Consider the following 18,704-nt stretch of genomic DNA (forward strand, 5'->3'; position numbering starts at 1 on the left):
GCACGAATATGTCATTAAAAACTACGCTCTAAAAAAATTAAACTGTGCACATATCTATAAGCTTAATTTTCTTCTGAGAGTAAATCTGCCACGTATTTATGTAAAAAGCCGTTTTCCTTGCACCTCCCCCTCTATGACATAGGGTCATATGTGTTTACTAGGTTAACAACCACAAGGGCCTTTTTAAGCCTAGCCATGCATCCCAAATCTCTGACAAGTTCTGACGCCCATGATAAGTGTAAGCAGGGGTTTGGGAGATGAACTATTTACAGGTTACCTGTGTCCATTAGAGACATATGTGCCAAGCCAGGGATGAATTTCCAGTTTCCCATATATATGTTTTATAACCAGCTGTAAAGTTGCTGCCAAGGGAGGAAGACAATTTCCCCTCATCACAATGACTGACCAAAATAATGATCGTAGAAGTCCTCCGTATCAATATTTTCAACCATAGAATGAATTGGACCCGCCTACACACACATGCACACGTGAGTGCGCACACACACGCACACACGCGCACACACATGCACACACACACACACACACACACATGTAATTAAACTTCCTTAACAGTGCTGTTAGTCAGCTGTTAGACTATCACTGCCAAAAAAGGAACTAGTATGGTACAAGGTAATGCACATGATGAATGACAATGTGACCTGCATGTACGTATCATTAGTCTGGATATAGCAAATGCTAGTGTAGCTTACCTGAGGGGCATGTACTGCCGGACAGCTGCTGCTTGTTATTATTTGCATTCGATCGGGAAGTCCCCAGTGCCTGCAAAACAAACAATTAATATTATACGCACAAACTTAATATGGTAAAATACAACAGTCAGCAATGTGCGTTGATGTCTCACATGCAGATGTGTAACTGTAAATGTGTCTACAGACTGTATCTGGGTGATTTGTATGCAAGATATCTGTGCATATATAAGGTGCATATGGTGACATGGTCTTGCAGATTGCGTGTGTCAATGAGCAATGACGCATGGCATTTACTAAGTATAATAGCAAGGAAGGCTGACCCAGTGACCATTCCTATCTGTTTAGTCTGTTTCACTGTTTGACCTCTAGGTTATTGCTCGGTATTGCTAACATAGCAACCTTATTTCATGAGCTAAGGCTGCAGACCTCTGACACCTGCCTGCATCAGATTCCAATAATATTTTGTCCACAGGTAGGTGTTATGTAAAGCCTAGAACTATATTTATAGTATAATTAGAATATTTCCACTATAATTATGCTTAGGTAGGCAGCTGAGCATTTAAGGACTATAATGCAGTTAACTTTTAGAACTATAATACTGTTCTGGCAATTCACTTACTATGATTGGAAGCTTATATTAATGGTATCAGGAGGTAGCTATTTTGATTATGCAGATTTCATTTTATTTCAATGTGTACATATTGTAAGATGTAGCTAGTATGCAAATGGGATTATTTTCATATCATCAGAATACAGTCTGAGCATATTACTTATTGACAAATGTACAATCACCACATATTAAAGTGTTCCATCATGATTTATATACACATCACGCCACTTTGCAACCACTCCAACTAACCAACATTATGCTTCATAAACTTTTTATTAGAAAGCAGTCACATAATTCTAGTCTATCAATGACAAAACCTGATGAATAATGAGGGGTGTATGCATAGGTTTTAATGGACGGAAACCAGCTCATGTGCCATGGTGCACCTCTAAAATCTTTGGACACACCCATACGTATTCTTCATTGACATCATCAAGAGTAAAGTTCACTGATGGCATAGAGGGTAAATAATTTTTATGAAGCTTCAGTTTAAAACTTTGTGCCAGAAAACAGGCTCCAATTGAAGCAAATGCAGGATGATGCTGATGGAGGTACCACATGCCGTGGTGCCTAAGGTAAATGGCAAACTGTGACGCAACACTTTAAATTATTCTGTTAATTTAGAGGCACAACTTTCATTTTAAACAATACATTTTTCATAAAGAAGCCGAAGAGTCTGCTGAAATCTTCTGATATACAGATGAAAGCACTTATTCTACAAATAAATTCATGTTTTGGGAATGTCTTTTTTTATTCTGTTTTTTTTTTACTAGGATTTATAGTTATTGCATTTGTCAGTCTTGTTACATGAAATGCAATATATGCTTACATTACATCAACTATCAGTTGGAAGAAGGGAATGGCCTGAGCTGGTCTACCCAATTGTTACAGGTGGCATAAAGCAGCTGCACCAGTCCTTTAAGGGATCTTATACTGCTGTAAAGGCCCCAACAGTTTTACTATCTACTACCAATTCCAGTAACTGACTACACCTATCAGCCACACTCTCAGTGAAAAGGTACTTTTGTAGATCATATTAAATGTGTGTTAACCTGACTACATAGCACAGAGACATAGATGAAGCCTTGATTGTGACACAGACAAGCCAAGTTGATTAATAGCTCCGACAATGGAGGAGACGGGTGGGAAGGGTGACTGGGTTGTGTCAGCTCACTCATCCTGGGGGGAACTGAGATAGGAACTTGGCCAGACAAACCTCCACAGTCAGTCCATAAGACACACATGGAGGCATTGACAATTACTGGAAACTGACTATATGCCTCCCCTTGAATGCTAAAAATGTGTACTATGTGGAGAATTGTGGGTAATGCATAGTAAGAAAAAGGTCTGCTGGATGCTTGGATGATAGGCTTGATATTGACTCTTGCCCCATGGGATGGAGGGGCCACAGATGCCTCTCACCCTTCAGGGAATAAATGGGCCATGTAGTTCATGGGGTCCTAATAGGTGGCACATACTGGGGACCAAAGAAAATTAAAAAATATGTTCCTTTGAAGGTTTAAAGTGGCAGCGTGTATAACATATACATGGTAGTTTTGTAGGGAAGTAATAAGGCATAGAATGAAGTAATCACATTGCAAAAGAAGGTAGGTAAAATAAAATTAAAGGAGGAATCTGAATGTGTCTTTTTGGAACTAGCAGGAGGGAATATGGTGATCGCTTGCTAGATAAAGTAAAAATATAATTAGTTTTGGGCTAGATTAAGTAAGAGGTTAATCATTACTAAAAGAAGATGGGAATAGACTTAGTGTATATTTAGGTAAACGAAGGATGGTTTGATTAAAAGTTGCAGAAAAGATGTATGAGATGCTTAATGGGGAAGAATAAGAACAAGAGTATTTAGGATTTGAAGAGACTATGTAAAGAATTAGAGAATTAGTGCAAGTAACAGGGCTGGAGTATTAAAGATGAGAAGTCAAACACTATGTAAAGGTGTTGCTGCTTCACAACTGTTAGAGAATTAGTGAAAAGTAACGGGGGCTGGAGTATTAAAGATGAGAACTTAAACACTATGTAAACGTGTTGCATTGGTGTTCCTGCTTCACAGCTCTTAGAGAATTAGTGCAAGTAACAGGGTTGGAGTATTAAAGATGAGAAGTCAAACACTATGTAAAGGTGTTGCATTTGTGTTCCTGCTTCACAACTCTAAGAGAATTAGTGTAAGTAACAGGGCTGGAGTATTAAAGATGAGAAGTCAAACACTATGTAAAGGTGTTGCACTGGTGTTCCTGCTTCACAGCTCTTAGAGAATTAGTGCAAGTAACAGGGGTGGAGTATTAAAGATGAGAAGTCAAACACTATGTAAAGGTGCTGCATTGGTGTTCCTGCTTCACAGCTCTTAGAGAATTAGTGCAAGTAATGGGGTGGAGTATTAAAGAAGAGAAGTCAAACACTATGTAAAGGTGTTGCATTGGTGTTCCTGCTTCACAGCTCTTAGAGAATTAGTGCAAGTAACGGGGTGGAGTATTAAAGATGAGAAGTCAAACACTATGTAAAGGTGCTGCATTGGTGTTCCTGCTTCACAGCTCTTAGAGAATTACTGCAAGTAACAGGGCTGGAGTATTAAAGATGAGAAGTCAAACACTATGTAAAGGTGTTGCACTGGTGTTCCTGCTTCACAACTCTTAGAGAATTAGTGCAAGTAAAGGGGTGGAGTGTTAAAGATGAGAAGTCAAACACTATGTAAAGGTGTTGCTGCTTCACAACTCTTAGAGAATTAGTGAAAAGTAACGGGGGGTGGAGTATTAAAGATGAGAAGTCAAACACTATGTAAAGGTATTGCATTGGTGTTCCTGCTTCACAGCTCTTAGAGAATTAGTGCAAGTAACAGGGGTGGAGTATTAAAGATGAGAAGTCAAACACTATGTAAAGGTGCTGCATTTGTGTTCCTGCTTCACAGCTCTTAGAGAATTAGTGCAAGTAACAGGGTGGAGTGTTAAAGATGAGAAGTCAAACACTACGTAAAGGTGCTGCATTGGTGTTCCTGCTTCACAGCTCTTAGAGACTTAGTGCAAGTAACAGGGCTGGAGTATTAAAGATGAGAAGTCAAACACTATGTAAAGTTGTTGCACTGGTGTTCCTGCTTAACAACTCTTAGAGAATTAGTGAAAAGTAACGGGGGTGGAGTATTAAAGATAAGAAGTCAAACACTATGTAAAGGTGCTGCATTGGTGTTCCTGCTTCACAGCTCTTAGAGAATTAGTGCAAGTAACAGGGGTGGAGTATAAAAGATGAGAAGTCAAACACTATGTAAAGGTGCTGCATTGGTGTTCCTGCTTCACAGCTCTTAGAGAATGACTGCAAGTAACAGGGCTGGAGTATTAAAGATGAGAAGTCAAACACTATGTAAAGGTGCTGCATTGGTATTCTTGCTTCACAGCTCTTAGAGAATTAGTGCACGTAACAGGGGTGGAGTATTAAAGATGAGAAGTCAAACACTATGTAAAGGCGTTGCATTGGTGTTCCTGCTTCACAGCTCTTAGAGAATTAGTGCAAGTAATGGGGTGGAGTATTAAAGTTGAGAAGTCAAACACTATGTAAAGGTGCTGCATTGGTGTTCCTGCTTCACAGCTCTTAGAGAATGACTGCAAGTAACAGGGCTGGAGTATTAAAGATGAGAAGTCAAACACTATGTAAAGGTGCTGCATTGGTATTCTTGATTCACAGCTCTTAGAGAATTAGTGCACGTAACAGGGGTGGAGTATTAAAGATGAGAAGTCAAACACTATGTAAAGGTGCTGCATTGGTGTTCCTGCTTCACAACTCTTAGAGAATTAGTGCAAGTAACCGGGTGGAGTATTAAAGATGAGAAGTCAAACACTATGTAAAGGTGCTGCATTGGTGTTCCTGCTTCACAGCTCTTAGAGAATTAGTGCAAAGTAACAGGGGTGGAGTATTAAAGATGAGAAGTCAAACATTGTGTAAAGGTGTTGCATTGGTGTTCCTGCTTCACAACTATTAGAGAATTAGTGCAAGTAATGGGATGGAGTATTAAAGATGAGAAGTCAAACACTATGTAAAGGTGTTGCATTGGTGTTCCTGCTTCACAACTGTTAGAGAATTAGTGCAAGTAACGGGGTGGAGTATTAAAGATGAGAAGTCAAACACTATGTAAAGGTGCTGCATTGGTGTTCCTGCTTCACAGCTCTTAGAGAATTAGTGCAAGTAACGAGGTGGAGTATTAAAGGTAAGAAGTCAAACACTATGTAAAGGTGCTGCATTGGTGTTCCTGCTTCACAGCTCTTAGAGAATTAGTGCAAGTAACGGGGTGGAGTATTAAAGATGAGAAGTCAAACACTGTGTAAACATGTTGCATTGGTGCTCCTGCTTCACAGCTCTTAGAGAATTAGTGCAAGTAACAGGGTTGGAGTATTAAAGATGAGAAGCCAAACACTATGTAAAGGTGTTGCATTGGTGTTCCTGCTTCACAGCTCTTAGAGAATTAGTGTAAGTAACGAGCTGGAGTATTAACGATGAGAAGTCAAACACTATGTAAAGGTGTTGCATTGGTGTTCCTGCTTCACAGCTCTTAGAGAATTAGTGCAAGTAATGGGGTGGAGTATTAAAGATGAGAAGTCAAACACTATGTAAAGGTGTTGCACTGGTGTTCCTGCTTCACAGCTCTTAGAGAATTAGTGCAAGTAACAGGGTTGGAGTATTAAAGATGAGAAGTCAAACACTATGTAAAGGTGTTGCATTGGTGTTCCTGCTTCACAGCTCTTAGAGAATTAGCGTAAGTAACAGGGCTGGAGTATTAAAGATGAGAAGTCAAACACTATGTAAAGGTGTTGCATTGGTGTTCCTGCTTCACAGCTCTTAGAGAATTAGTGTAAGTAACAGGGCTGGAGAATTAAAGATGAGACGTCAAACACTATGTAAAGGAGTTGCATTGGTGTTCCTGCTTCACAGCACTTAGAGAATTAGTGCAAGTAACGGGGTGGAGTATTAAAGATGAGAAGTCAAACACTATGTAAAGGTGCTGCATTGGTGTTCCTGCTTCACAACTCTTAGAGAATTAGTGCAAGTAACGGGGTGGATTATTAAAGGTGAGAAGTCAAACACTATGTAAAGGTGTTGCATTGGTGTTCCTGCTTCACAACTCTTAGAGAATTAGTGCAAGTAATGGGGTGGAGTATTAAAGATGGGAAGTCAAACACTATGTAAAGGTGTTGCATTGGTGTTCCTGCTTCACAACTGTTAGAGAATTACTGCAAGTAACAGAGGTGGAGTATTAAAGGTGAGAAGTCAAACACTATGTAAAGGTGCTGCTTTGGTGTTCCTGCTTCACAGCTCTTAGAGAATTAGTGCAAGTAATGGGGTGGAGTATTAAAGATGAAAAGCCAAACACTATGTAAAGGTGTTGCATTGGTGTACCTGCTTCACAGCTCTTAGAGAATTAGTGCAAGTAACAGGGGTGGAGTATTAAAGATGAGAAGTCAAACGCTATTTAAAGCTGTTGCATTGGTGTTCCTGCTTCACAGCTCTTAGAGAATTAGTGCAAGTAATGGGGTGGAGTATTAAAGATGAGAAGTCAAATACTATGTAAGGGTGCTGCATTGGTGTTCCTGCTTCACAGCTGTTAGAGAATTAGTGCAAGTAACAGGGTGGAGTATTAAAGGTGAGAAGTCAAACACTATGTAAAGGTGCTGCATTGGTGTTCCTGCTTCACAGCTCTTAGAGAATTAGTGCAAGTAACGGGGTGGAGTATTAAAGATGAGAAGTCAAACACTATGTAAAGGTGTTGCATTGGTTTTCCTGCTTCACAGCTCTTAGAGAATTAGTGCAAGTAACAGGGTTGGAGTATTAAAGATGAGAAGTCAAACACTATGTAAAGGTGTTGCATTGGTGTTCCTGCTTCACAGCTCTTAGAGAATTAGTGCAAGTAACAGGGCTGGAGTATTAAAGATGAGAAGTCAAACACTATGTAAAGGTGTTGCATTGGTGTTCCTGCTTCACAGCTCTTAGAGAATTAGTGCAAGTAACAGGGCTGGAGTATTAAAGATGAGAAGTCAAACACTATGTAATGGTGTTGCATTGGTGTTCCTGCTTCACAGCACTTGGAGAATTAGTGCAAGTAACAGGGGTGGAGTATTAAAGATGAGAAGTCAAACACTATGTAAAGGTGTTGCATTGGTGTTCCTGCTTCACAGCTCTTAGAGAATTAGTGCAAGTAACAGGGCTGGAGTATTAAAGATGAGAAGTCAAACACTATGTAAAGGTGTTGCATTGGTGTTCCTGCTTCACAGCTCTTAGAGAATTAATGCAAGTAACAGGGGTGGAGTATTAAAGATGAGAAGTCAAACACTATGTAAAGGTGTTGCTTTGGTGTTCCTGCTTCACAGCTCTTAGAGAATTAGTGCAAGTAATGGGGTGGAGTATTAAAGATGAAAAGCCAAACACTATGTAAAGGTGTTGCATTGGTGTACCTGCTTCACAGCTCTTAGAGAATTAGTGCAAGTAACGAGGTGGAGTATTAAAGATGAAAAGCCAAACACTATGTAAAGGTGTTGCATTGGAGTTCCTGCTTCACAGCTCTTAGATAATTAGTGCAAGTAACGGGGTGGAGTATTAAAGATGAGAAGTCAAACACTATGTAAACATGTTGCACTGGTGTTCCTGCTTCACAGCTCTTAGAGAATTAGCGCAAGTAACAGGGTGGAGTATTAAAGATGAGAAGTCAAACACTATGTAAAGGTGTTGCATTGGTGTTCCTGCTTCACAGCTCTTAGAGAATTAGTACAAGTAACGGGTGGAGTATTAAAGATGAGAAGTCAACCATTATGTAAAGGTGCTGCACTGGTGTTCCTGCTTCACAGCTCTTAGAGAATTAGTGCAAGTAACAGGGGTGGAGTATTAAAGATGAGAAGTCAAACGCTATTTAAAGCTGTTGCATTGGTGTTCCTGCTTCACAGCTCTTAGGGAATTAGTGCAAGTAATGGGGTGGAGTATTAAAGATGAGAAGTCAAATACTATGTAAGGGTGCTGCATTGGTGTTCCTGCTTCACAGCTGTTAGAGAATTAGTGCAAGTAACAGGGAGGAGTATTAAAGGTGAGAAGTCAAACACTATGTAAAGGTGCTGCATTGGTGTTCCTGCTTCACAGCTCTTAGAGAATTAGTGCAAGTAACGGGGTGGAGTATTAAAGATGATAAGTCAAACACTATGTAAAGGTGTTGCATTGGTTTTCCTGCTTCACAGCTCTTAGAGAATTAGTGCAAGTAACAGGGTTGGAGTATTAAAGATGAGAAGTCAAACACTATGTAAAGGTGTTGCATTGGTGTTCCTGCTTCACAGCTCTTAGAGAATTAGTGCAAGTAACAGGGCTGGAGTATTAAAAATGAGAAGTCAAACACTATGTAAAGGTGTTGCATTGGTGTTCCTGCTTCACAGCTCTTAGAGAATTAGTGCAAGTAACAGGGCTGGAGTATTAAAGATGAGAAGTCAAACACTATGTAATGGTGTTGCATTGGTGTTCCTGCTTCACAGCACTTGGAGAATTAGTGCAAGTAATGGGGGTGGAGTATTAAAGATGAGAAGTCAAACACTATGTAAAGGTGTTGCATTGGTGTTCCTGCTTCACAGCTCTTAGAGAATTAGTGCAAGTAACAGGGCTGGAGTATTAAAGATGAGAAGTCAAACACTATGTAAAGGTGTTGCATTGGTGTTCCTGCTTCACAGCTCTTAGAGAATTAGTGTAAGTAACGGGGTGGATTATTAAAGATGAGAAGTCAAACTGGAAGAAGGTAGTTCTAAATATGCATTGTAATTTTGCAGGTTAGGATTTTATTCCTGCAGTTTTGCAGGAGGCAGTGTATTTTGTTCCATTATGCAGAGCTGATGTATTATAGCCAGTGGTATGAATAGTGATTTTTTTTAATCTTACTAATTTTTACAAAATAAAAATGATGTAGAGAAATGTTTCGCCCTGACCTGCTAATCATGTCATATCTTTCATTTCATTTCTTTGCATTTCCATCACATCTACCCATTAATGCTTTATATAACCAGTATCGTTCCCCAGACTATCATCTTTCCAGGTGGGATAAGGATGAGTTCCTTTAACATTTTCTCATAGTCGATGCCTTCCATTCCTTTTACCATGTTAGTCACATGTCTCTGTACCCTTTACATAATTACAACCTACTCTTTCCTGTAAGGTCTCCATGATGGTACGCAGTATTATAGCTGTGGTTGTACAGCATCTGATAAAAGTTCTGTTGCCTTCTTGTATCTGGATTTTGCCCCTTCCACAAGATATTCAGCATCTGATTTGAGCTTGTCACCAACCAGTCACTCTGAATTTGGTGGTTTAGGTTCTTCATAACAATTAGCTGGGGTTCTTTTTTTGTTCTAGAGTTTTTAGGGTTGAATCTTTCAGCTGTGTAGGCCTCCCTTTAGTTATCGTTCTCCAGGTCCAGTAGAGGTACCACATTTATACAAAGCCTCCCTTCTCCTTATGTACCCCTTTACACTTCTTACACCATCTGCTACCACGCCAAACCATGATATCATCAGCAGAACATCTGATCCATTTTTTGTATGTGAAATGAGAGGCAAACACTCAATAATGCAGAACTCCGTCAAGATGACATTTGTCATTCTGTTACCTTTGGAAATCATTATCATCAAACCTCTTTTTCCCATTTCTACATAGGGTTGGGATTTAGTGTCAACTGTTGCCATCTCTCTCTATTCCATGCCACTCTCCTACCTTCTTTGACACTCAAGCCTGTCACAGCCTGACTGTCACAGGTCTTCTCTCACACAATCCATCCACCTCTTTGTTGGATACCCTCATTTCCTCTTGCCTTTCTGTCTGTCTCAAATCTTCTTCACCAGATTGTTTTCTGCTTCACTGTCCCTGTGCCTGAACCAGTGTAATCTGTTCTGTTTGACCTTTTCTGCAATTGGAGATACTTTGGCTTCTGCTCTGATGTCCTCATTTATTCGTAAGCCCACAGTGTGCATCCTACCACCTGTCTCAAGCACTTCATCTCCATCATCTCTAGTTTCCTCAACTGCTCTGCCTTTACTACCCAAGTTTCTGCATCATACAGTAGTACTGGTTACGTCACTGTTTTGTACACCTCATGTTTTAGTTTCTATATCATTCTTCTGTCATCCACTACCCATGACACTCTGTGCCAAAGCTGCAGCCCCTCTTACTCTGGCCTTGACTGCCTCATTCAGACTTCTCTTCTCCTTCAGCTACCCTTCTCAGATACTTGAAGCTGTTAACCTGTTCCACTATCTTCTCTTCTATCTCAGTGCTCAGATTCTTCTGATTTCTCCCTTTTGCTGCCATTATTACTGTGTTATCTATACTCACTTTCATCTCATGTGCTTTCAGTTTTACATTCCATTCCCCTATCCTTTGCTGAAGTTTCTTCTCAGTCTACATGTAATATCACATTATCTGTGTCAGCAACTTTGTTGATCTGTCCCCTCCTACCTGTTTGCTAATGTAGTCCATCATCAGTATGAACAGCAATGGGCTCAAAGCTGATCTGTGATTCACCCCCACTGGGAACCTCTCTGTGAGACCAAACACTATTCGTACTTGAGTCATTGGCTCCCTGTTTTCCCACCTGGAAAGAGGATAGCCTGGAGCATGGTATATAAGGAATTAATGGATGAATGTGATAGAAATGCAAAGAAATGAAATGAAAGATATGACAAGATTAGCAGGTCAAGGGGAAACATTTTCTTTGTATATCATTTCTATTTAAGATTAAAAAAATCACTATTCATACCACTGGATATAATACATCAGCTTTGCACAATGGAACAAAATACACTGTCCCCTTGTAAATAGCCTGCATTAATTGTACCAGTGTTTTTGGGACTTTGAACCACTGCAGGACTGCCTGAATCAACTTTCTTGGGACCTTGTCATATGCTTTCTCCAGGTCTTGGAATACCCAGTTGGACTCTTTCCACATCCCTTGCTTTTGTGGTGCATCCTGATCTGAATCCAACACTGCTCATCTCCCAGCTTACTTTCCATATTTGTTTACCAATCACCCTATCCAGAACTTTCATGCAGTGTGGTAGGAGCGTGATCCCTCTGCACTGCCCACAGTTGTGAATGTCCCCTTTTGTTCTTGAACACTAGCACTAGTATACTTATTCTCCAGTCATCAGGGATACGCCTTTCTCTCCACACTGCTCTGAGTACCCTTAGGAGCTATGTCTCCCCTATGTCACCCAACATCTTTATCATATCTGCTGTTTCCTCATATGAACATGCTGCTTTCCTTGACTTCATTTTTCTTAGTGTTGTTCTTACTTCTATGGTAGATTCCTCCTCTTCTTTCATTGTAGGCTGTGTCTGGGGCAGATCAGCTTATGTGGGGCTCTCTTCATTCAGAAACTCCTGGAAGTACTTCCATTTGCCTTTGATGTCCAATGGACTGGTGACAGCAGGTTGTTGCTGGCATCATCTATGAAGGGTGTCTGACTATCTTCTTTAGCTTTCTGTCTTTTTCTTGCAACATGATAGAATTTATTTGTGGCATCTACTGAGTCACTTTCCAGAAGTTGGTAGATGCCTTGTTCTTTGCTATTTCAACTCCTTTCTTAGCCTCTTTGTTAGCCAACCCGTATTACTTCTTAGCCTGGTTAGTCTTTTATATTTCCTACTTTTTCCTGACCTCTTCTTTCTTTTGATTTCCTGGACTTCCTCATTCCACCATCAGTTTTTCTTATGTAACTTATTTTCATACTTGGTTCGGCCACAAACCTTTTCTATAGTCCTCACACATGCTCATCTGAGGTGCTGCCATTCTTCTTCAGTTCCACCTATTTCCTCTTTTTCTTCAGGTGCTAGAGCCCTGAGTAATTCCTTGAACTGCTCTACTATCTATCCCAGTCAACTTCCAGGTCTTCAGCGTGGTCTCTGTTGACCTTAGAGGCGTCTCTGATCACTGCTTGCAGCTGACTGTGGCAACCAGTGGTATATGCTGTGGGCTGACTGTTTCACTGTGGATGACTTTGCAATTGCTGATTCTCTCCCACTGCCCATTCCTTACTAGGACGAAGTCTACTCGAGTTGCATGTTGGCCACTCTGGTATCTGATCTTGTGACTCTCTCTTGCTGAACCATGTATTTATTGACTGCTCAAGCCATTTGCAAGACAAAAGTCTAGAATGGCCTCTCCTTTCTTGTTCCTGTATTTCCACCCAAGTGGACCCAGGCAGTCCTCACATCCTGTTCTGATATGTTCATTCAGGTCACCCATTATCAACACCAACTCATGATGTCCTGCTTTATCTAGTAAGTCCTGCAATTGCTGTCTGACTGCACTCTCTTCCCTGCTATCACAAACCTGCCATGGGGGACATTTTGATATTATGAATAAGTCTGACTGCTTATGAAATCTTTTCCTTACCACCATTTGCAAACCATTTCAACCCTGTTATCCTCTTGAGTAGTAGAGTCTGGGTCCCAAACTAAGTGGCTTTGCTGCACTGCCCTTCCACTTTGTCTCTGGATGCATAGGATGCCCACCCTCCTCTTTACTATTGTCTGGGGTGTGTCTAATGGCACACACTAGGCAAGAGAGGCATATACATCTCTCCTATCATTAGCATGGGTCCCTACCATAGGTTGGAGTGAGCCAAGGCTTCAACCCACTTATCACTGGCAGATACCCATTTGGTGACATTAGTCAACATGACCAAATCACCTAGAGCCAATATTTTACATTGTCAAGTGGCTAGTCCTGCCACAGCAAGCACTCTGTGATCCATGTTCTCCTATCTTGAGGATTTTGCAGACCACAGTAGATGCTCAAAGTGGTTGGTCTATACAACACTTCCTCCTTTAGGACACCATCTAGAGTATGTGCCACTGCCCACAACTCCATCCCTGTGTGAGTTTGAGATGGAAACACTCAGCATGTTTTTGGGAAGTCAGAGGAACCCTACAGAGAAACAGGGGGAACATGCAAAATCCATACAGGCTTTGGCCGGAAGTCAGGATCAAAGCTTATACCTTGTACATGTGAGGCGAAGACCTTAACCGTTATGCCAACTGGTCTCTTACCTTTTGAAAGCTGCTGTCTAACTATCCACACTTGTTCTCTTTTGACAACCCACTTATTTATATATTCACTCAATTTTCTCTCCACTCTTCTCCACTCATATCTGCAAGGATCCCACAGTATAACACCATATCTTAATTATTTATTTGTACTTGTCTGCTAGGAAAATCTGTCTGGGTCATGTAAGACAGCTTTTCACTGGTGACCTGTGAAGAAAAGCGTCACAAGATTAGCCTGCACAGAAATGTAAAATATTCTGACATTGTCCACAGAAAAAACATGACAGAGCATTACAGAAAGAACATGTAACATCAGATTCAGAAAAAATGCAGAATAAGTAGAATAAAAATTAAATGCTATAACATACAGCATAAAGGAAAATACATTTACAATAAAAAATTTGCAGCTATGCAATAGAACATAAATAAAACACATACTAAACACTCAATTTATATATGTGTATATATATATATATATATATATATATATATATATATATATGTGTGTGTGTGTGTGTGTGTGTGTGTGTGTGTGTGCATAGCTCCCACTGTATTTCATGTAGAAGTAATAGACTGTAGTTTTCTATTACACCACAAGGTGGAGCTCATTTTCAAGAATATAAAAGTCAATTTTGAAAGTGAAAGAGGATTCTGGAACACTAGCTGAAGGAGGAAAGACTGAAACAATTAGCTGAAGGGAAAAGGGCCTTGCAGCATGACTGAATTTTCTTTTCTAGTGTTTTGGGACAGGGAAGTGAAGTAGCAGATTGTGTCTGTCTTTTGCTGAAATCCTGGATATGGTATTTTGTGGAATCAGGAGTTAAGTCTGAAACCAGTAGTTCCACACCTGCTATGATTCAGCAAGAAAAGGAGTTCCCTTGGGCCTAGTACCGAGAAGCCATAGATGATTACCAGAGTTCTGGTAGGTGATTTTCTACTTTTCTCATCAGAGGAACCATGGCACCTGTTCATTAGGATATTCTTGACTGAGTGGTGAGAGGCTCCGGCCATCATTTTATATTTTTATAAGATTATGGTTTCTCCCCACTTTAATGCTTTGTGGATTACAAATAACTGGGATCCATATGAGCTCCAACTTGGGCCCCATCATGCCGGCAGCAAGACTGTAAGTAGTCACTGGCCAGTGAACAAGGTATAATAGAGTGTTTTCATAGTTGGTCTGTTTAGATCAAGGGGGTAGAGGGTGTTAGTACTGCTGAATGACATGGTATTCTCTCATATTTTTATTGTGGCACTATAAACCTTTATTGTTCAATGATAATGCATTTTGCCATGTTAGTACTGCTGCCTTAAAGAATCTTTACTACTCAATGACATTGCATTTTCTCATATTTGTATTGTTGCATTATAAATCCTCATTGTTCAATGACATTGCATTTTGCTCGTGCTAGTACTGCTGCCTTCAAGAATCTTGCTGCTCAATGACATTGCATTTTCTCATATTTGTATTGTTGTATTATGACTCTTTTATTGCTTAATGACATTGCATTTTTCCCGTGTTTGTATTGCTGCATTATAAAGCTTTACTGCTCATTGATATTGCCTTCTTTGTGCATGTTTGAATGTCAAGACATTCTTCTGTTGAGTTCTGGGGAAGAGGGTGAATGTATGTTTTCATTACATGCATATTCTCACCTTGCCTTATTGCTAACTGGTGCACTGCTGAAATCATTTGTTTATGGTTGTGCTATTGCCTTTTTAAACTAAATGTGTCACCTAGAAAAAAATCTGTCCCTCTTGCCACCTTGGTGTGTTAGGCCTAATAGGGGTGTCACCAGAGTCAGGTAGGAAGGAACCCATATCTCTTCAGCTACACCTGCGGGTGTGCTACATTTGGGGGCTCGTCCGGGATTTCCTGTACTACCTTGGACTCCACCCTATTCCCCTGTACATGTGGAAAGCAAATCCAGCAGAAATATGAACCCAGAAGTAGCCACTAAGTGGTGGAAACAGCACAATGCTCAGTCAGAGCATTGCTTAGTTCTGGTGTTGCCAGGGGTCACATGGACTGATATGCAAATACATCAAGTCATAGGATCCTTGCCAGTTGTGGGGCATGGATTTTTGTTGGACAGCACTGTGGACCTTACCGAGCAGACCACATTGGCATACCTCCCAACTGTACTGAATTACTCGGTTTTACCGAGTTTTTGGGGTCAAATAATGGGGTGCCATGATTCCCGAGTGGCACCCCTTTGTTTCCGATTTTTACCAGCTTTTTTAAAAATGTTTTTGTTTTTCCGCATTTTGAGCTGATGTCATCACGTGTGCAATGATGTCAGCTCCATCAGCCTGTCAGAATTGAGCTCAAGGCCTCACGTGCATGCATTTCTGGCTGGCTGCTTGAATGGATCTGCAAGTGGGAAGGACTTGCATCTGTGTACTATTAACACTGCAGAGCGTGTGCGAGTGGGAAGGACTGGCATTATCTTCTGGGTACTACCACTGCTGCAGAGCTTGTGCAAGCGGGAAGGGAAGGACTAATGACTGCTGCTTCAGGAAACGTGCAGGTATCTGAAGGCGTGTGTGTGTGTGTGTAGGTGTGTGTGTGTGTGTGTGTGTGTGTGTGTGTGTGTGTGTGTGTGTGTGTGTGTGTGTGTGTGTGTGTGTGTGTGTGTGTGTGTGTGTCTGTGTGTGTCTGTGTGTGTCTGTGTGTGTGTGTGTGTGTGTGTGTGTGTGTGTTTTCACAACATCCACCAGTATGGATTTGCTGTCTGTAGGAAGTGATTGTAAAGTTAACAGTCAGTTTATACATAGCTTACTGCAATTATTACAGACTATGGCTCGATATTTAATTTTTTCAAGTGTTATGGCTGTTTCCCTTCCTGTTATTCTGCAGTTTACCTTTCCAGATGGTAAGTACCAGGAATTCTTGTTGGCTCTCCTTTTCTGTCTCTCTGGGATGGATTAAGTCTTGTTGGCTGGGTACTAGTTGAGCACACAACAGAGTTTAATGTTGCACATCACCAATATTAACTTGAACAAATGAACATATATAACAAGAATATCGCAGTGGTGTAAATGACAGCAATATTTGTGCAACGTTCAGTGGCCTAAATAAGCAAATTAGCCAGTTACAGTGTTGAACACACGAGCCAGGTTGCTGGTGCTTACAGATTGACATGGGTCAGTTTAGGATTGGTCTTTCCTGTGTGTGCGCGCGCGTGTGTTTATATTTTATTTATTTACTGTACGGGGGGTCTGGTGTTTTAAATTTAACTTGCATATTAGTTGATTTAATAGGTAAATATGAAAATTTCAAGGGAGGAAAGCATTGTGTGCTGCCTTTGTCATGGGGTACACATCCATATTATATTATTTCCATACCCACTAGTTTAGTAACAATTTTTATAATTGCTTTCACTTCCTAGCGTATTTGGGATTTGGGCAGTATCGCACTGCAAGTATTAAAAAAAACTGAACAATGTTTATATATTTTTATTTATAAATATGTTATTTATATATTTATATTTGTGCATTTTTGTTTTGCTTGGCTGTTTTGCATACTTGTTGAATGTAGCATAGTGTTTGTGGTTTGTGTCACATTGTACTTGATGGTTTGCAGTACCAAGCTCTTATTACAGTGGGTTACTAAAATGGGAGAGCTATTTATTATTCTGGGTGAAGAATGAAGATGCAGATGTGCTTAAAAGTCTTGGGACAAGCAGTAGTAGCAGTCAGTCATGTTGCTGTTGCTCTTCCAGAATAACTGCCCCTTACTCCTTTGGTTATATATTTTTAATTGTTTTTTTTTATTTGCTTGCTGGTAAGTGAACTGGTCTGCTTTTCAGCCATAACCTGAGCCACAAATGTAAGGTTAAATTTAGTATGTATGAACAGGACAAGCCAGTCAACCAGCATCTTTCTGAATGTTGACTATCGCAAGTGTGCAGCAAACATCCTAAAATTCTCCCTTTAATTGCACATTTAATATTGTAAAGCATTTATGCATTCTCTTTAATTGCACATTTAATATTGTAAAGCATTTATGCATTACTGTCTATACATTTGATTTTTTTTTCTTCTTTGGTTATCTGCCTGATAGTTGCACAGTTAATGCCTTTCATTGGGTCATAATACTGTTACTCTCAAAAATGTCTTTATTCACTGTAGTTTACTTGGTGTGTGTCGAACTCAATGGACAGCAATTTTTGTTTTTAGTATAAAATAGGCATCAGTATGCCTTTCATCTGACATCGGAATAATACAGTATTGACTTTGAGTCATGTCAGAGGTACGAAATCAGACTGGTTATAGCAATAGATACTGATGCGCTCATGTAGTCTTATATCAGTGATCCATGATGACATTTTGGACATGACACGACAGGATGGATGTTTTTTTTGCTGGGGGGGGGGAGTTTAACCATCGTAATTGTAATGAATGTTTTTACAAACTTTTTATGCCAGATATTGTCTTCATTTTATTTTACTCTTCTTAGATGCTTCTCATCTGTGCCCATTTGTTATGAAAGAAAAATGTTGTAGGAGGAGCATGATCATAATTGTTCACAGCTATCGCTGATTTGATAATATGTTCTACAATAGTATGTAGCTGTTCTTACTCAGGTTATGCATTGGCTATCAGACTAACTTTGCTTCATTTAAAAGTCTGGTAAAACATGCTTGTTTTCTCACCTTGCAGAATGAACAAGTAGACTTGGATGTGAAGTTACAGTGCAGATCGCAGATGACTTTTTGATTGGAAATTGAGAAATGGTGGTATGTTTCTTGTTTTGTGTGCAAGGGGCCTATGATTTTAAAACTGCACAAAGTTAATCTTTATCCACCACTGGCCTGGCCAGATGCATTTTCTTTGGATGGGGTGTGGATTTCAATGCTGTTATAATGAATGTGAGTTTCAAAGGCAGAAAAGTTTTAATGCCAAGTCTATTTTCATTATGAGACAGTATTGCTTTGTTTAGCAGATTTCTTTTAGTATTTGTGCATTGTGCTATAAAATGTAAAAATAAAATCCAAATAATCATTGTAGAAGTAAAGCAGTATGCACACATTAGTGTTTATGGTAAATGGGGCGAAATAGCCAGGTAATGGAACATTGGAATGGCTGCAGGGGGACTCTGGTGCCATATTTTGGTTGTCTGTTCTTCAGTTTGTTTTTGAAAGTTGGTATCCCACAATTCCATTGGAGTGGGTGGGGTTACAAAATTATGTATGCAAATTTTATGTTAATCAGTGTACAGATTTGTACCTATTTTTCATGGTCCTTGTCCAGATTTTTGATGTTTCCAGGTTGAGAGGTATGCACGTTGGCCTTATTAGAATGGAAAAGTCCTTTAG

General features: G+C 40.0%; 1 protein-coding gene across 4 annotated transcripts in view; it reads right to left on the reverse strand.

Moving 5' to 3' along the window:
• The window catches only part of LOC122788239 (complement C1q tumor necrosis factor-related protein 4-like), a 300,318-nt gene that overhangs the window by 109,234 nt on the left and 172,380 nt on the right, over positions 1 to 18,704 (reverse strand). For all 4 annotated transcript variants that reach the window (XM_044055276.1, XM_044055274.1, XM_044055275.1 and 1 more), the window contains exon 4: positions 711 to 780. In XM_044055276.1, coding sequence (XP_043911211.1) covers positions 711 to 780 — 70 coding nt within the window. The remainder of the gene's footprint in view (positions 1 to 710; positions 781 to 18,704) is intronic.

Source organism: Protopterus annectens, chromosome 13.part0 (genome assembly GCF_019279795.1).
Source record: "Protopterus annectens isolate FY-2018-M chromosome 13.part0, PAN1.0, whole genome shotgun sequence".
Lineage (NCBI taxonomy): Eukaryota > Metazoa > Chordata > Ceratodontiformes > Protopteridae > Protopterus > Protopterus annectens.